The sequence below is a fragment of the Monodon monoceros genome, unplaced genomic scaffold, assembly GCF_005190385.1.
Source record: "Monodon monoceros isolate NGI ecotype Baffin Bay Population unplaced genomic scaffold, NGI_Narwhal_1 Super_Scaffold_18, whole genome shotgun sequence".
NCBI classification, from domain to species: Eukaryota; Metazoa; Chordata; class Mammalia; order Artiodactyla; family Monodontidae; genus Monodon; species Monodon monoceros.
In genome coordinates, this window is record NW_021703774.1 from 44,261,041 (window position 1) to 44,279,595 (window position 18,555).

At 34.6% G+C, this 18,555-nt stretch overlaps 1 protein-coding gene across 4 annotated transcripts in view; it reads left to right on the top strand.

Annotated features, from left to right (window-relative positions):
• EDEM3 (ER degradation enhancing alpha-mannosidase like protein 3) overlaps nt 1-18,555 on the top strand; it is an 89,798-nt gene that overhangs the window by 18,198 nt on the left and 53,045 nt on the right. For all 4 annotated transcript variants that reach the window (XM_029229067.1, XM_029229065.1, XM_029229064.1 and 1 more), the window contains exons 4-8: nt 246-285; nt 3,882-3,994; nt 5,179-5,332; nt 10,004-10,138; nt 12,843-12,948. In XM_029229067.1, the coding sequence (XP_029084900.1) occupies nt 246-285; nt 3,882-3,994; nt 5,179-5,332; nt 10,004-10,138; nt 12,843-12,948 (548 nt within the window). The remainder of the gene's footprint in view (nt 1-245; nt 286-3,881; nt 3,995-5,178; nt 5,333-10,003; nt 10,139-12,842; nt 12,949-18,555) is intronic.

Below are 18,555 nucleotides of genomic sequence, written 5' to 3' on the forward strand. Positions count from 1 at the left end.
GCTTTTAAAAGAGCTAATGAATATTTCTGTTCATTTTGAAAGATATGTAGTTACGCTGAACATAAATGTGATGTTAAGGCTTTTCAGGTTCTTTCAGTGTTTTACAAGTTACACGGTACTGTAGATGCATGGAAGTACTAGTTAATGGAAGCTTCCAGTCAGTAGGATGTAGATATGTCTGCTTATACATTCATGGATAAGATATTCAGAATTCTAATGTATATCTTACTATACTTGTTTCTTAGATTTTCCCTGACACTGATTGATTCTTTGGACACTCTTGTGGTAGGTTTGATTCTTCTTGAATTATTTTATATATTTCTTAATATGTGCACTCAAGTATTACAAATATAATCGTTACACAGTAAGTCTGAAATAGAAGCCTTCAGAATTTAAGATGATTTGATCTTTGCTTCTAAATAAATCTTTCACACTCTTGAATTGATAACGTCATGTGAATGTCAAGTGAAATTATGTAGAATCATGGAGATACTCAAATAATTTATAGGTATTGTCAGTTTATGTGATGGCCCCTTAATCAGGAAAGTTGTTTCCCTTTGGACAAGGAGGTTGATGATATTGGAAGAAAGTAATTCTAGAAAATGCCCTTGATATTCTTGTTCCAGAAAGGCGTGCCACAATCATACTAAAATTGTTTAATTAGAATTTTTATGTGTTATGTTCATTAAAAATTAAATTTTTTATCAGAAGTGATTTTTAGCACCAGGTGATCACTACTTGGCACTCCTTTTAAACCTCATGGGATACAAAATCATTTAAATTAATTCTAGTTGGGGACAGTTTGTGATGGCAGAGGGGAATGATTGAATTCCAGATGTCATGATTTCTAAAGGTAGTATCTTTCTAGTTCTTCACTCTCAGATCATTTATGGTATAAAAATTAGGCTTGTTTCAGGATTTTCCTTAAGGCATAGTTCTCAACTTTGAGTTAATGTCTGAAGTATTGATTAATATTTTTTTAAAAGACAAAAAACCTTTGTGGTGGCAGAAATTTTTCAGAACCTGGCTTTTCTTCCCAGTATTGATTCTACATTCTTCTTTCACTGGGTGATTCTTTTTTCTTTTTCTTTTTTAACCAGAGACTGTCAACTATATCAGCACCTTGGAAATATTACCTGTGAAGTTTTAAAAAATATACTTCTCTCCCAAGTTACTCTGATTTAATTTTCCTGGAGTGGGACTGGGCATTATTATTTATTCCTCTAAAGCTTCTTCTTGCTTATAAAATTCAGCCATGGTTGAGAAGACCTTTTTTGTTGAGAAGACCGTGGTTGTTTAGACCTTTTTAGCTGTATCAGGGTTTTGAAAGTTGTGACTTCATTTTTCAGAGATTAAAGGAATGTGAACCATGTTATAATGGCTATGAGAATGAGAGAGAATATTGTGTACCTTATTTTTGGTTTAGTGGTCTTATTTTTGGTATAGTGTTCTGCTGTAATAGAAGAGAAAAAGATAAACAAGTATCCCAGGAGGCACAAATTACCACCCTGGGAGAAACTAAGTGGTGTTATTTATTTATAAGTATAGCTGGATGATGCACATCAGCTCGATCTTGATATGGTAGGGTGAGTGAGGAGCAGTAGCTGTGTATTAGGAAAGACCATAGGTGGACTTAAGTTTGTTTCTCATTCTGTCATCTTGGCTTTATCCTTATATACAGTAGGTTCTCCATCATCTCTCTGTAAGCTCTTATTGATTTTTATGAACATGGACCTCAGATATTCTCTGTATTTTTAAAATTTTTATCAGAAATGAAGGAGAAAATGTGGTTCTAGGCTGCCTAACTTTCCTATATTTAGAAACCTATTGGTCTCTAATTGAGCAGCCATTATTATAAAGGTTCTATTCTGCTTTGAAGTTATACCACTTCGACATTGGTTCTCAAAATATGATTCCGGCACCACCAGCAACAGCATCACTTGGCAGCTAGTTAGAAATGCAAATTGTAGGGCCTCATCCCAGACATTATTGAATCAGAAAGTCTGGGAGTACGGCCCAGCAGCCTGTTTTTTTAACAAGCTTCCAGATGATTCTAACGTATGCTAAACTTTGAGAACCACTGTGTAATAATGCAGTGCTTTTTAAACTTCAGCGTACTACAAGTCATCTGGGGATCTTATTGCTAAAATAAAATGCAGATTGTGATCCAGTAGACTGAAGATGGGGCCCAAGGACATGTGTTTCTAGTAAGTTGCCACTTGGTGGTGCTGTTGCTGCTGGTCCGTGGACCACACTTTCAGTAATATTTGGTGTAACTTGAGTTCTAACTCCTCGTAGCCGGGAGTACCAAGAAGTGATCACCTAATATTGATATGTGACCTTGGCCAAATTATTTAGCTTCTCTGGGCCCCTGTTTTCACTTCAGAAGGACCTAGATTAGATATCTAAGATATCTATCAATAGATATCTATTTAAACAGAAGTAGTAGAAGAAATTAAAGTAGTTTGGAAGTTGTTTCCTACGTTTAGAAGGAAAGTTGTACATTTTATCAATACAACTATTAATATTTCTAATTTACTTTGTGATCTTTTTTTTAGATGTTGGGGGTAGGAGTTTATTAATTAATTAATTAATTTTTGCTGTGTTGGGTCTTCGTTTCTGTGTAAGAGCTTTCTCTAGTTGTGGCAAGCGGGGGCCACTCTTCATCGCGGTACGCGGGCCTCTCACTATCGCGGCCTCTCTTGTTGTGGAGCACAGTCTCCAGACGCGCAGGCTCAGTAGTTGTGGCTCACGGGCCTAGTTGCTCCGCAACATGTGGGATCCTCCCAGACCAGGGCTCGAACCCGTGTCCCCTGCATTAGCAGGCAGATTCTCAACCACTGTGCCACCAGGGAAGCCCCTGTGATCATTTTTTGATTTGTGGTTTGTTTATTTGAAAATCTTAGAGGACATATCACTTGGGACAGGATGCAACCTTATTGTTTTTATTTTGGTCATACCATAATATGTTAAGTGGAACTTCTCTTGTCATAGTTTGATCTTTCAATTTAAACTCTTGTTCATAATTCTAGCCATCTAGTTTCTATTGATTGTAATGAAGTCAAGCACTAAAACTTTAAATTTACCACTAAATTCAACATGGCCATGAAATCTACAGAAAGAAAGATATTGAACAAATTAAAGATAATGAGTTCTTAACTTAGGATTGTAGACCCTCATGGTAATAATGGTAATAATAGTAATGATATCAAGCACTTAACTAAGTCAGGTGCTCTACTAAAAGTACTTTACATACATTACCTCATTTAGGAAAACAAACCTATGAGAGTAGGCGTTCCGTCTTTTTGTAGATGAAGGAATAGGCTCAGAGATAGAAGTAAGAACCACAATTCAAATCAGGGCTTGGTCTTGACCCCAGCATTGCACTGCCTCCTTAGTTAGGGGCTGCGGCATCCATGGGTGAAGACGGCAAGTGGTGTATGATTTAGGATCAGCTGAAGGATGTGCTTTCTTCTGAGACTAAGCAACTTTTTAAATGATGTTTGGTGAATAGGGCGGTTTTTGTTTTGTTTTGATTTGGAAGCCAAATCCCAGTAGAGCTCACCTCTTGTAGCTCTAAGTCACGGGTCATACACACCAGCTAACAGTTCGGATGATGACTGTTTTAAAGTCCTAGTGATATTTCAGTGTGTCTGAAAAAAGAAGTGTGTCTGAATAAAGATTCCTTGCAATATAAATAAGCATTTAATTTTTTTCAGTTTTCGATAGTATCACATTTTTATAATAGGTTTAAGAGAAAAGTTTTTTGTATGTGTTACTTTTTAGAGTCTTAAGGTATTGCTATTAGCAGCTCATTTTGAGGGTATTTCTCTATGTCTTGGTCAAAAAGGACTTTGTTTTCAATAATTTTCTTCTCCTAGGTATTAAATAAAACTAAAGAATTTGAAGATGCGGTGAGAAAAGTTTTAAGAGATGTTAATTTAGATAATGATGTAGTTGTATCAGTCTTTGAAACAAACATCAGAGTTCTTGGGTAAGTATGTGAGACACTAAAGCTCTAACTTTAATAACAGAAAAGCCAAGGGTACACTCTTTATTTCTTGATGGTAATAAAGCAAGAAATTTCTTATGTTTAAAAGATAAAAGTTGGGGTATTATATAAACACAGAGGCTGTGGGATGACCCTGCATTATATGAGGCACAGAGAGCAACAGGCTTTGGGAATAGTTGTAGACTCAAATCAAAGGCAATCTTTGTTTGTTGTTAAAAAATGACTGACTATAGGTCGAATATTTGAGTATTAGCTACGTCGCAGGTTTTTCGCCAGATTATCTAGTTTACTAAGCTTAAGCAGCACCTCTTCAAGCCAAATGAAACTGAATTTATAGGATTACCTTTGAACTAAACAGTTTGAAATATTCTTGGAACACAGGAATTACAGGATTTATTAATTCACGTTTCAATATGTAGTTTTATATTTAATGGTTACTTTTGTGTTATTGTAACTCATTTCCTTTTTCAGACAAAGTGAATCTATTCTTCAGTTAAATTTAAGAAATAGCTTTGTAGTTTTTCACAGAGTGTATTAGTCTATTACATTTAATACAGAGTGGGGAGTTGTTTTTTTTTAATGTTATGCTAAGAGTCAGAGATTTCATGATACTATAATTAAATTTAAAATTTCTTAAAATCAAATCTGTTAAATTTGTTAAGATAAATGATTTCTAGGATTTTTTTTTTTTTTTTTTTTGCGGTACACGGGCCTCTCACTGCTGTGGCCTCTCCTGTTGCGGAGCGCAGGCTCCGGACGCGCAGGCTCAGCGGCCATGGCTCACGGGCCCAGCCGCTCCGCGGCATGTGGGATCCCCCTGGACCGGGGCACAAACCCGCATCCCCTGCATCAGCAGGCGGACTCTCAACCACTGCGCCACCAGGGAAGCCCAGGATGTTTTTTATTTTAAGAAAATTTAAGGTATTTAAGAATGCCAAACTCTTTACAACAAATAAAACATCTGATTTTTTTTTTTTTTTTTAATACTGGCTATGTAATATGGTTTGCCACAAAATGAGTAGCCAGAGTTAGGGAAAAAGTTAAGTTCTTCTGTGATCTTTGCTTATGTACTCTAAATTGTTGATAATAAGATACCCACATCTTTTTAGGTGATGATGTTTAAGTATCTGTACAATGTGGCTAATGTTTCACCTCTGTGATTTTAGGGGTCTTTTGGGTGGACACTCATTGGCCATCATGCTGAAAGAAAAAGGCGAGTACATGCAGTGGTACAATGATGAACTTCTCCAAATGGCAAAGCAATTGGGTTACAAACTTTTACCAGCTTTCAATACTACCAGTGGCCTTCCTTATCCAAGAGTAAGTAATTCTGAAAAATATGGCAGTCTTTGTATACTTCTTCACTATTGTAAAAAAATCAATTTTTGTGATCCAGCCATTGTTCCTCACCTGCTTGAGGCTGGAAAAAAAATTCTTCAAGCTATATAAGAAATTTATATTGACATTTCAGTTAGTTTGCATTTGAATGGTGTGAGAATTTAGATTAGTTAAAGCCTTTTATGTGTCATTGCATAACACAATAGATTATGCTGCGGAAGGAAGAAACATGCCAGACTGGAATTTGGGCACAGAATTATTTGTGCAGGAGATACGGTGGAAGCGTAAGAGTAGGTGTTAACTCTCCAGAGGAGAGGGTATAAAGAGAATATAGAACAGAGAGGAATGAGGAGGAAGTAGAGCAGTGAAAAGGAGATTGTTCGGAGACTGAGGAGGAGAACCACAAAGTAGTGTAAGGTATTATAAATTCCTAAAAAGAGAGTTTCAAAGGGAGATGTTCCAGCAAACATTAGGAGAATTAGGTGCAAACAGAGCCTTGAAGGATATAATGTGGCAGAATAAAGGGGGAAGAGGGATTCAAAGTAGGTGAAAGTATAGGACCATTCATTTTGAGATTTCCTCTATGTTGGTAGTTAAAGAGAGTTGGCAGCAGAGTCAGTTGAGGGAGTTTTGTTGTTTTCTCCCCAAGAAAATTGTATATTTAAGGCAGAGGGAAAGAAGCCATTGAGATGGAAAGAACGCTCTCCTGGTATATTTCATTCTTTATTAACACTATTACTCTTTCCCTCTTATCCAGGCCAGACACCTCAGCCGTTACCAAGCTCTATTAATTTTTTTCTCTTCCTACTGCTGCTATGCTTGTTGAAACTAATATAATTTTATTCCTAAGCTATTATAAATACCTATTTTACTCTTTTCTCTCTGGTTTTTGCTTCAGAGACTTAAAAAATTAATCTTACTAAAACATAACTTTTATCAAATTACACTACTCTCAGAATTTTACTGACTCTGCCTGTTGCACTGAATGTCCTTTAGCTTTCAGGTTTCTTTATGGTTTGGCAATAGACTTTCTTTCTGAAGTTCTTTCATACCCCATACTCCAATGAAATGAATGTCCCATTTCAGCCAAAATAATCTATTTGTGTTCCCCAAAGCACCTAGGGATTTTTTGTTTTTGTTTTTGTTTTCATTTCCATGCCTTTTGGCTTGCTGTAGTAACTTCTCTACCAATGTAAATAAGACTCATTTCCTCCATCAAGAAATCTCTGACTGGAGATCCAGCATGATATAGCGTGCTTTTCAAATGGGGAGGTCACAGCTCATTCGTTTACCCATTGATTTAGTGGATCGTGACCAACACCATTTTTTATTTTTTTTAAGAAACAGACTAGTATTAAATTTCTTATTTAAATTTCTAGTTTGTGATATTTTTAAACAGCTCTTCTTTGAATATCCTTATATACATCTTTTTAACTTATTTCTCCCTTAGGATAAATTACTAGAAGAGGAAATAATAAGTCATAAAACAGGGAGAGCTTTTTAAGGCTTTGTGTACTTACTGATCAGTTGCTCTCCAGAAAGGTTCTACTTTTATACTTCCTGTGTTGTGTAAAAGTGCATGTGTCCTACTGCTGCCCACACTGTATATTATCATTCTTTTGCCAATTTAAGGAGGAAAAAAATGGAAACATGTTCTAATTTGAAATTTCTTTGCTTGTGTGGTTTAAAATTTGAAATTTCTTTGCTTATTAGTGTGGTTTAAACTTGTTAATTGTTTTGTTTTCTTAGCCTATTAAAATTGAAAGCAAAGTTATTTTAAACCATCTGATGTTTATTTAATTAAATTTACTTTTAGTAAATATATTTAGTTTTTGTTATAAATGGAGGCACTGAATTTTGAAGAATCTGGCATGTCTTCACTTTTGCCAAAACATGAGAAGCAGGCAAGAAATTGAAACAGAAGCTACTAAGAGCACTATAGTAAAACAAAGAAAATTGTATTATTTTCTTATCCTCTGAAGTATCAAGAAAAATTTTTTTTATGAAACTCAATTTATCTTTATTTTTTTTAACGTCTTTATTGGGGTATAATTGCTTTACAATAGTGTGTTAGTTTCTGCTTTATAACAAAGTGAATCAGTTATACATATACATATGGTCCCACATCTCTTCCCTCTTGCATCTTCCTCCCTCCCACCTTCCCTATCCCACCCCTCCAGGTGGTCACAAAGCACCAAGCTGATATCCCTGTGCTATGCAGCTGCTTCCCACTAGCTACCTACCTTACATTTGGTAGTGTGTATATGTCCACGCCTCTCTCTCGCTTTGTCACAGCTCACCCTTCCCCCTCCCCATATCCTCAAGTCCGTTCTCCAGTAGGTCTGTCTTTATTCCTGTCTTACCCCTAGGTTCTTCATGACATTTTTTTTTCTTAAATTCCATATATATGTGTTAGCATATGGTATTTGTCTTTCTCTTTCTGACTCACTTCACTCTGTATGACAGACTCTAGGTCTATCCACCTCACTACAAATAGCTCAATTTCGTTTCTTTTTATGGCTGAGTAATATTCCATTGTATATATGTGCCACATCTTCTTTATCCATTCATCTGATGATGGACACTTAGGTTGTTTCCATCTCCGGGCTATTGTAAATAGAGCTGCAATGAACATTTTCGTACATGACTCTTTTTGAATTCTGGTTTTCTCAGGGTATATGCCCAGTAGTGGGATTGCTGGGTCATATGGTAGTTCTATTTGTAGTTTTTTAACAAACCTCCATACTGTTCTCCATAGTGGCTGTACCAATTCACATTCCCACCAGCAGTGCAGGAGTGTTCCCTTTTCTCCACACCCTCTCCAGCATTTATTGTTTCTAGATTTTTTGATGATGGCCATTCTGACTGGTGTGAGATGATATCTCATTGTAGTTTTGATTTGCATTTCCCTAATGATTAATGATGTTGAGCATTCTTTCATGTGTTTGTTGGCAATCTGTATATCTTCTTTGGAGAAATGTCTATTTAGGTCTTCTGCCCATTTTTGGATTGGGTTGTTTGTTTTTTTGTTATTGAGCTGCATGAGCTGCTTGTAAATTTTGGAAATTAATCCTTTGTCAGTTGCTTCATTTGCAAATATTTTCTCCCATTCTGAGGGTTGTCTTTTGGTCTTGTTTTTGGTTTCCTTTGCTCTGCAAAAGCTTTGAAGTTTCATTAGGTCCCATTTGTTTATTTTTGTTTTTATTTCCATTTCTCTAGGAGGTGGGTCAAAAAGGATCTTGCTGTGATTTATGTCAGAGTGTTCTGCCTATGTTTTCCTGTAAGAGTTTGATAGTGTCTGGCCTTACATTTAGGTCTTTAATCCATTTTGAGCTTATTTTTGTGTATGGTGTTAGGGAGTGATCTAATCTCGTACTTTTACATGTACCTGTCCAGTTTTCCCAGCACCACTTATTAAAGAGGCTGTCCTTTCTCCACTGTACACTCCTGCCTCCTTTATCAAAGGTAAGGTGACCATATGTGCGTGGGTTTATCTCTGGGCTTTCTATCCTGTTCCATTGGTCTATCTTTCTGTTTTTGTGCCAGTACCATACTGTCTTGATTACTGTAGCTTTATAGTATACTCTGAAGTCAGGGAGCCTGATTCCTCCAGCTCCGTTTTTCGTTCTCAAGATTGTTTTGGCTATTCGGGGTCTTTTGTGTTTCCATACAAATTGTGAAATATTTTGTTCTAGTTATGTGAAAAATGCCAGTGGTAGTTTGATAGGGATTGCATTGAATCTGTAGATTGCTTTGGGCAGTAGAGTCATTTTCACAATGTTGATTCTTCTCAAGAAAATTTTAAAGATTACTTTTTTAGAAGAGGACTACAGGTAGAATATAACTGCCTTCCCATCCTTTCTTAAACACGCTTAGGAAATACTTCTTTTGCTCATGAAAATTTGTACAATCAACCTCTCGGATATGAATACATAATTGATAGCATTTGCATTAATGGGTTTAACTCAGAAGTGTTTGCTGGATAGAAATGCTACTGTAATTGTCAATAGTCATTTTTAAAACTCACATAAAACCTTAGAGCTAGTTTCTGGTCAGGTTGGTTTTGGTTAATCCAGGTTTATATTGTGGTATTATTTGGCCGGCTGAAAATTTTTTCTTTGTGTTATTTGTTAGTCTATCAGCAAGGTAATATACTCTATATTTCAAAATTATTTAAACCTGTAAATAAAATTTTAATCTCCTTTTAAATATATACTATAACTTAATTAGGTTTTTCTCTGTGAAAGACTATTTAATATAGTACTGCTTTTTCACAAATTCTCAATTAAACCTAATTTCTTTTAGGACTGGTATGGTTTCCTATTCTGGTACTAACTAGTTCAAACTGTCCAGAGAACAGGATTGTAATAGAAGGTATTTCCTCTGTGTAATTATTATAATGATATTGAATTTTGATATCATTGAGGAAGGAGCTAAGTGAAAACTTATTTATCCCATGAATATTATGTGCTTAGAATGTACTTCCCTAGATGTTAATTGGGTCACAGTGATCATCAGATAAAATTTCAGTGTTTAGTTATTTTATCAGTTATTTTCATGACTTGATTAAAAGTCTTGATTGAAAAATGGTTTCTTATCCAGAAGTCATTATCTCTTGATAATTGCTAACGATAATCTTCTGATTTTATTTAGATTAATTTAAAGTTTGGTATCAGAAAACCAGAAGCTCGGACAGGAACTGAAACAGATACCTGTACAGCTTGTGCAGGTACCTTGATCCTTGAGTTTGCTGCTTTAAGTCGATTCACAGGAGCAACGATATTTGAGGTTTGCTTTTCATAGTCTTTGATTTCCTGGGTATTGGGCATAACTAACTTTATAGCTTTTCTTCTTTGATCAAGTATTAAGATAATGAACTGGATGATTTCTGTTATTTTAGTGAACTTTTTGTCTAAATTCCAGCACATAGTTTTTAATTTTGAAAAACATAGAAGTTATATTAAGTACAACTTTGCTTTTGTTCACGAACTATAAAGTAAATTTTTAGATTTATTCTTACAAAATGTTTTAGCCATATTACCTATATGAAATTTGATATCACAAATGTCTTACATGAAATACTATCTGTGTTTTATTGTTAGACTTCTAGATGGTCTATTTCATTTCTGAAAACTTACTTATCTTCTAAAACATAGTGAAATTTTTGCACTTAAGTCTCATTGAATTAGTTTTTTGCACTTAAGTCTCATCTGTAAGTTTGTTTACTCCAGGGGGAAATATTATTCATCATCCAGAGACTTAATATCCCCCAAATAGTTTGCTGTGGACTAGGTATGTCTTGCAGTTTTTATTTTAGCTAATTGTTTAACCATGTCATTGGAGTGCAATAGTAACAGCCAATTTTTAAAACATATAACTTAGAAGAATTTATTTTTTTTCTTTTTTTTTTTTGCGGTACATGGGCCTCTCACTGTTGTGGCCTCTCCCGTTGCGGAGCACAGGCTCAGGACGCGCAGGCTCAGCAGCCATGGCTCACGGGCCCAGCTGCTCTGCGGCATGTGGGATCTTCCCGGACCGGGGCACGAACCCGTGTCCCCTGCATCGGCAGGCGGACTCTCAACCACCGCGCCACCAGGGAAGGCCTAGAAGAATTTTTTAAAGTTCAGCAAATGGTACACATAGAACAATCAGAAATAGGGACTATATACTAGCATTAGAGACCTTGGATCTGAGTGTAAATAAAATAAGTTAAATGGTCTTTGTGTGGTTGTATGTTCAAAGTATCTTAAGGACAAGTTTATCTTGTTTGGTTTAATTTTTGTTCTCTAACTTGCTGACTGATATTTTCCCTTCATTTACAAAAATGTCACTTTTGCATACTTTCTAATTTAATTTGACCTACAAACTCTGAGATACTGATGCATTTACATGTGAGCAAAGTGAGGTTCAAAGATATTTGACTAAAGGGTGAATGAGTGGAACCAGAATTAGAATCCATGCCTTTCTGAATTCAGAGCCCAACCTTTTTTCACTGGGTTATTTTATATTTTAAAACTGATTTTTCTTTAACTTCTTGAATATACAGTGATTTATTATGAGAGAAGCAACCTAATGCAGTTGACAGAGACTCAAGCTAATACAGGGCTGGTAAACTACAGTCTGAGGTGAAATCCACCACTGCCTGTTTTTGTAAATAAAGTTTTTTTGGAACACAGCCATGCTCATTTATTTATTTTTGTCTATGGCTGTATTTTATGCTACAGTGGCAGAGTTGAGTAATTGTGACAGTGACTGAATGGCCCATAATGCCTGAAGTATTTACTGTCTGGCACCTGTCAGAAAAAACGTTGTTGACTTTTTGGTCTAATATATTGCTATTTAAAGAGATCTGAATTCTCGTATTAGTTGTCCTATAATTCAGTTTTAAACTTTTGTTAATTCTTTGATTTCACTGGGCCTCTTTCCTTAGCTATAAGATAGGAATAGGGAAATGTAATCTTTATGAAACTTTCCAGCTCTGAAATTATACCATTAAGTAAAGTTGCAATCTGCTTTGTTTAAAAAATTCAGCATAAATAGTCAAGAATTAAGACTATTTTACATCCTATTCTTCAATCTGCAGAGTGACAAATTGGTTTAATGATTTCTTTTATAGAAGTACTTCGGCAATGCTGAGTAGATTCATGCTCTGAAATTAATTTTAACTTAGAAACTCTTTTGTACATGTTCTTTGCTTTTGTTTTGTAACATCTTTTCATCCAAAGCCAAGAATTTGACCAGAAATAATTTTAATTTAGTGTCTAAGCAACAAAAATAAATGAAAAAAGAAGAGAAAAATATTATTATAAGGTTATAATTTTGGTATTGTCAAATGAATACTAGTTGATTTACTTACTCTTCACTAATGAAGTTGCTGGCTGTTTAAAATGTAGGATTTGAAATGTCTATTCTGTTTCAAAGATGGCATACCAACTTTGAAATTCTCTTCCAGTTTTGTAAATTAGAGTATCTAAGGAGATTTTTACTTTGCATTTGAAAGATAGAAATTGAGTCTGCCTGCCGATACAGGGGATGTGGGTTCGTGCCCCGGTCTGGGAGGACCCCGCATGCCGCGGAGCGGCTGGGCCTGTGAGCCATGGCCGCTGGGCCTGCGCACCGCAAAAAAAAAAATAAAAAAAAATAAAAGATAGAAATTATTTTAATAAGTTAATTTAATTATGCCAGTTCTTTTTACTTTAATAATACATGTGTGTGAATGCAGACCTGTACTACAAGAGTAGATGAACAAGGATGGTCTCAAAGTGAGATCATTGGCACTAAATAGCATTTTTAGAGTCACTCTTTTTAACTAAACTCAATTGGCTGAAAAAGCCAGTAGTTTTGACTTGCAAGGAAATTTAATGTATGTTATAAGTATCTTTGGAATTTTTCTTAATCCTTGAAATATACTATGGGCCTTTGATTTTTGTTTCGTTTCCTGTTTGCCAAAGATATGCAATTCTTCAAGTATGCTTTTCTTTTTTTATTATAGGAATATGCAAGAAAAGCTCTTGATTTTCTCTGGGAGAAAAGACAGCGAAGTAGTAATTTAGTGGGCGTGACTATAAATATTCATACTGGAGATTGGGTACGAAAAGGTATGTAAGTTGGGCTTTTCAAATTAAGCCTTGACATCCTCAAAATGGTTGGGAAATAAAGGATTTTTATTTGTTAAAATAGTCTTTATGACAGTATAAAGCATAGTTTCTCAACAAGATTGCTAGAATTTTAACCAGTGTAGCCAAATTTTCTTCCTTGGTGCCAAATAATAATAGCACACTTAATCTGGATGGCTAAGTGTACTATTTTATGCCTTATAGCATTATAGATGAAACAATAGAACTAATTTCTTTGAAGATTAGAGGATCAGAATACCTCAGCCATCTCATATCAAGGTGTAATTAAGTGGAAATCTGTATTTAATAATATTATCACCAACACTTATGTTTTTTCTTCCTACCTCCAGAAATAGTATATAGCGTGGTAGCTAAGATCATAGACCCTGGATTCATACTGTTGGAATTGAAGCCACGTGATCTGGGGCAAGTTATTTAACCTCTGTGTGCCTCTGCATCTGTAAAATGAGGATAATAGTACTTACTTCATAGAGTTATTATGATTTTTGTTTTGTTTTTTTATATAATCTTTATTGGAGTATAGTTGATTTACAATGTTGTGTTAGTTTCTGCTACACATCAAAGTGAATCAGTTAGAATTATGATTAAATGAGTTAATGTAAAGAACTTATAACAGTGCCTGGCATATGTTACACTTACTATGAAGTAAGTGCTCACGATGTTAGTTCCTTTGATTAATAATTTCACTTTTGGGAATCTAGCCTGAGGAAACAATATAAAAGGTAGAAAATCATTTGTTCCCAAAGATGTTAATCACATAAAATTATTTGTAGTAGTGGAAAACTTGGAAACAGTCTAAGTGATCATCAGTAAAGAATAACATCAGTGTTTGAGAATTATTTCACATCAGTGTTGAAACAGTAAGCTTTTAAATTGAATCGGATCAGGGGACAAAGCATATAACAATGTTTTATGAACAAACAGGATGTAAGATCATATAAAAAATATTTTATCTTTATAAGACACCCCTATAAAACAGGCATAGACAAATGGAAATATACTAGACTATTCCTAATGAGATTTGATTGTCTAATTCACACATTTCTCTGTTTTCCTAAAGGCTTATGTTATATATAAAATAAAAAATAACTGCATATATTTAAATGAATGAAAATGATATAAGTATTAATTTGAACATATTAAAATTATTGCCTCTATTCACTAATAGAGGCAATATTGTCTAAATTTTTCAAAGTGTTATCTAAATGGTCCCTTCCTGAAACTGATCTGAATCCTGGCTTCAGAATTTTATAATTTCTTTTCTTAATTCTTATTTCACTCTCCTCATTGGCCCATGCATGGCCTATTTTATTTAGTCATTTTTAATAATGTAGTAACCACCCACAGATGGACCATCCATTATAAAAGCAACTAACTTGATAACATACTACTTCTGCATATGGTCCTTGACTCTCCATACCTCTGTAATCTCATACCTCTGTCTCTAACTGAAATAACCATCATTCTGATATTGTATTGATCATTCCCTTGCTTTCCTTTTAGTACAGTTTTATTGCATCTATATGTATTCCTTAAAAATATATTTTTTGTTTTGATTTTAACTTATAAAAGGGCATCATGTCATATGAGACATTTTGAGACTTTTCACTTAAAATTATATTGCTAAAATTCTTGCACATTGTTGCATGTAGTTCTTTCTTTTTTGACTGCTGCATAATATTTTATTGTGTGAATAAACCATTATTTATGAGCATTTAGATTGTTTCTACAATTTTACTCTTGTGAACCCTAGTGCTGCCGTGAATATTTTTGTTTCTTCTGTTATACGTGTATAAACGTTTCTTTTGTCTGTATATCTAGGAGTAGAATTTTTAGGTCATAGGATAAGTTAAAGTTCAACTTCAGGAGACATGTCAAATTGTTTTCTAAAGTTGTTTCACCACTTTACACTTTCACCTGCAACATAAAAGAGATCCTGTGGATCAGCATCCTCTCCCAACACTTTGCATTGTCATACTCAAAGATTTTGCCAATCAAATGGGTGTACAAATGATTTCCCATAGTGGTTAGATTTGTATTTCTTTGATCACCAATGATGTGGAACACTTCTTCGTATTTATTGGTTATATATGTTTCCTTTTTTTTTTTTAATGTGGATGTTCTTATATATTGTCCATTTTCTATTGGGTTACTTGTGCTTTTAAAAAATATTATTGATATTATATGATACTTACGATCTATGTGATACCTATACCTTTGAAATTTATTAAGGTTATCTTTTTGCCCTAGAACATGGTCAGCTTTCACTTGTGCTTAAGAAAAAATATATATTTTTTCTAATTGTTGGTTATAAAATTCTGTATATGTCAGTTTGTTCAGTTAATAATGTTGTGCAGGTCCTTGCTGATTTTCTGTTTGCTTGACATATCAAGAATTAAAGAAGGTAGATAAAATTTCTGACAATGATTGTGGACCTATTAGTATCTCCTTGTAGTTGTATTTTTGCTTTATATATTGGGTGCATTCATTTAAAATTGCTGTCTCTTCTTAGTTGAACCTTTCATCATTATGCAGTGACCATCTCTAATAATACTGTGTTAAAGTCTATTTAATATGTTGGTAGTGCAGCTACATTGGCTTTATTTTGCTTAATATTTGCCTGATAAGTCTTTTTCTGTCCTTTTACTTTCAATTTTTGCAGGTGCTCATGCCATAAGTGTAACTTCTGTAAAATTTATAGATTTTACAGATTTACTGACAAAAATCCATTTGTCAGTCTTTGTCTTTTAATTGGTAAATTTAGTCCATTTATGTTTATTGGTATTTTTAGTATATTTGGGTTTATTTATACTACCTTATTATTTCAGTGTGTCTCACCTTTTCTGTTTCCTTTTAATCCTTTTGTTTTTAATTGAAAGCTGTATTTACCTTCTAGTGAGACATGAACTTTAGCATGCTCTCCCATCCTTTGGTTTCCCTCTGTTCCAACCTCTGTTATGTTGATATCATATAGATATTTAGCTCTTTTTGATTATGAATGTTTTCTTTTTTTTCTTTTGGTCTTAGTGCTGCCCCCTCCCTCTTTCTTTAAAGATAATAAACTTTAACAAGGTATTTTGTCGCCTGTACTTTGTATATTTCTTGCAGCATCTCTTAGATTTGCCTCTCTTCTTATATAAGTATTTATCCCAAACTGTTTTCAGTAGCTTTTAATAGCTTCTGAGGCCTTACATGTCTAACAATAATTTTATTATGCTTTCTTATTTGAGAGACTGTTAGGCTGTAAATAATTTTCTGTTCAAGTTCTTTTCTTTCAAGTCTTTGAAAATATAACTCTATTGTTTTCTTACATCCTGTCAAAAAATCTGTTATTCTGATTTTTATGCCCTTATTCGTGATCTTTTTCTCTGGAAAATTAAGAATATCAACGACAAAGAGAAATTTCTGAAAATGTCACAATAATTTTATGTGTAGAATTTTCTTTATCTCCCCTTCTGGTATTCTGTGGGCCCTTTCAATTTAAAATCTGTGTTTTTAATTGCTGAAAGTTGATCTTTTTTTAAAAGTTATTTTATCTCTTTCATTTTTATTTATCTCTTTTTGCAATTCCTTTTATTACATGCAGTCTTATAGTTTGCTAATTTGTTCCTCAGCTGTATCCTAGATGCCATGTATCGCATCTATTATGGAATTTTGTTACATTTTTATTCCATAATTTCTTCTCAATTAATGATTTATTTTCTTCTCCTTTTGTGTTGCTGATATCTTCCCTATCTCTTTAGTGTGTTTATTAGACTAATTTTATTCTTTTAATTTATTTTTATTTATTTATTAATTTTTACCTCTTTATTGGAGTATAATTGCTTTACAATGGTGTGTTACTTTCTGCTTTATAACAAAGTAAATCAGTTATACATATGTTCCCATATCTCTTCCTTCTTGGATCTTCCTCCCTTCAACCCTCCCTATCCCACCCCTCTAGGTGGTCACAAAGCACCGAGCTGATCTCCCTGTGCTATGTGGCTGCTTCCCACTAGCTATCTATTTTACGTTTGGTAGTATATATATGTCCATGCCACTCTCTTGCTGTGTCACAGCTTATCCTTCTCCCTCCCCATATCTTCAAGTCCATTCTCTAGTAGGTCTGTGTCTTTATTCCTGTCTTACCCCTACGTTCTTAATGACATTTTTTTTCCCTTAAATTCCATATATGTGTCTTAGTATATGGTATTTGTCTTTCTTTTTCTGACTCACTTCACTCTGTATGACAGACTCTAAGTCCATCCACCTCATTACAAATAGCTCGATTTCATTTCTTTTTATGGCTGAGTAATATTCCATTGTATATATGTGCCACATCTTCTTTATCCATTCATCCAATGATGGACATGTAGGTTGTTTCCATCTCCGGGCTATTGTAAATACAGCTGCAATGAACATTTTCGTACATGACTCTTTCTGAATTCTGGTTTTCTCAGGGTATATGCCCAGTAGTGGGATTGCTGGGTCATATGGTAGTTCTATTTGTAGTTTTTTAACAAACCTCCATACTGTTCTCCATAGTGGCTGTACCAGTTCACATTCCCACCAACAGTGCAAGAGTGTTCGCTTTTCTCCACACCCTCTCCAGCATTTATTGTTTCTAGATTTTTTGATGATGGCCATTCTGACTGGTGTGAGATGATATCTCATAGTAGTTTTGATTTGCATTTCTCTAATGATTAATGATGTTGAGCAATCTTTCATGTGCTTGTTGGCAGTCTGTATATCTTCTTTGGAGAAATGTCTGTTTAGGTCTTCTGCCCATTTTTGGATTGGGTTGTTTGTTTTTTTGTTATTGAGCTGCATGAGCTGCTTATAAATTTTGGAGATTAATCCTTTGTCAGTTGCTTCATTTGCAAATATTTTCTCCCATTCTGAGGGTTGTCTTTTGGTCCCATTTATGGTTTCCTTTGCTGTGCAAAAGCTTTGAAGTTTCATTAGGTCCCATTTGTTTATTTTTGTTTTTATTTCCATTTCTCTAGGAGGTGGGTCAAAAAGGATCTTGCTGTGATTTATGTCATAGAGTGTTCTGCCTATGTTTTCCTCTAAGAGTTTGATAGTTTCTGGCCTTACATTTAGGTCTTTAATCCATTTTGAGCTTATTTTTGTGTATGGTGTTAGGGAGTGATCTAATCTCATACTTTTATATGTACCTGTCCAGTTTTCCCAGCACCAGTTATTCAGGAGGCTGTCCTTTCTCCACTGTACGTTCCTGCCTCCTTTATCAAAGATAAGGTGACCATATGTGTGTGGGTTTATCTCTGGGCTTTCTATCCTGTTCCATTGGTCTATCTTTCTGTTTTTGTGCCAGTACCATACTGTCTTGATTACTGTAGCTTTGTAGTATAGTCTGAAGTCAGGGAGCCTGATTCCTCCAGCTCCGTTTTTCGTTCTCAAGATTGCTTTGGCCATTCGGGGTCTTTTGTGTTTCCATACAAATTGTGAAATTTTTTGTTCTCATTCTGTGAAAAATGCCAGTGTTAGTTTGATAGGGATTGCATTGAATCTGTCGATTGCTTTGGGTAGTAGAGTCATTTTCACAATGTTGATTCTTCCAATCCAAGA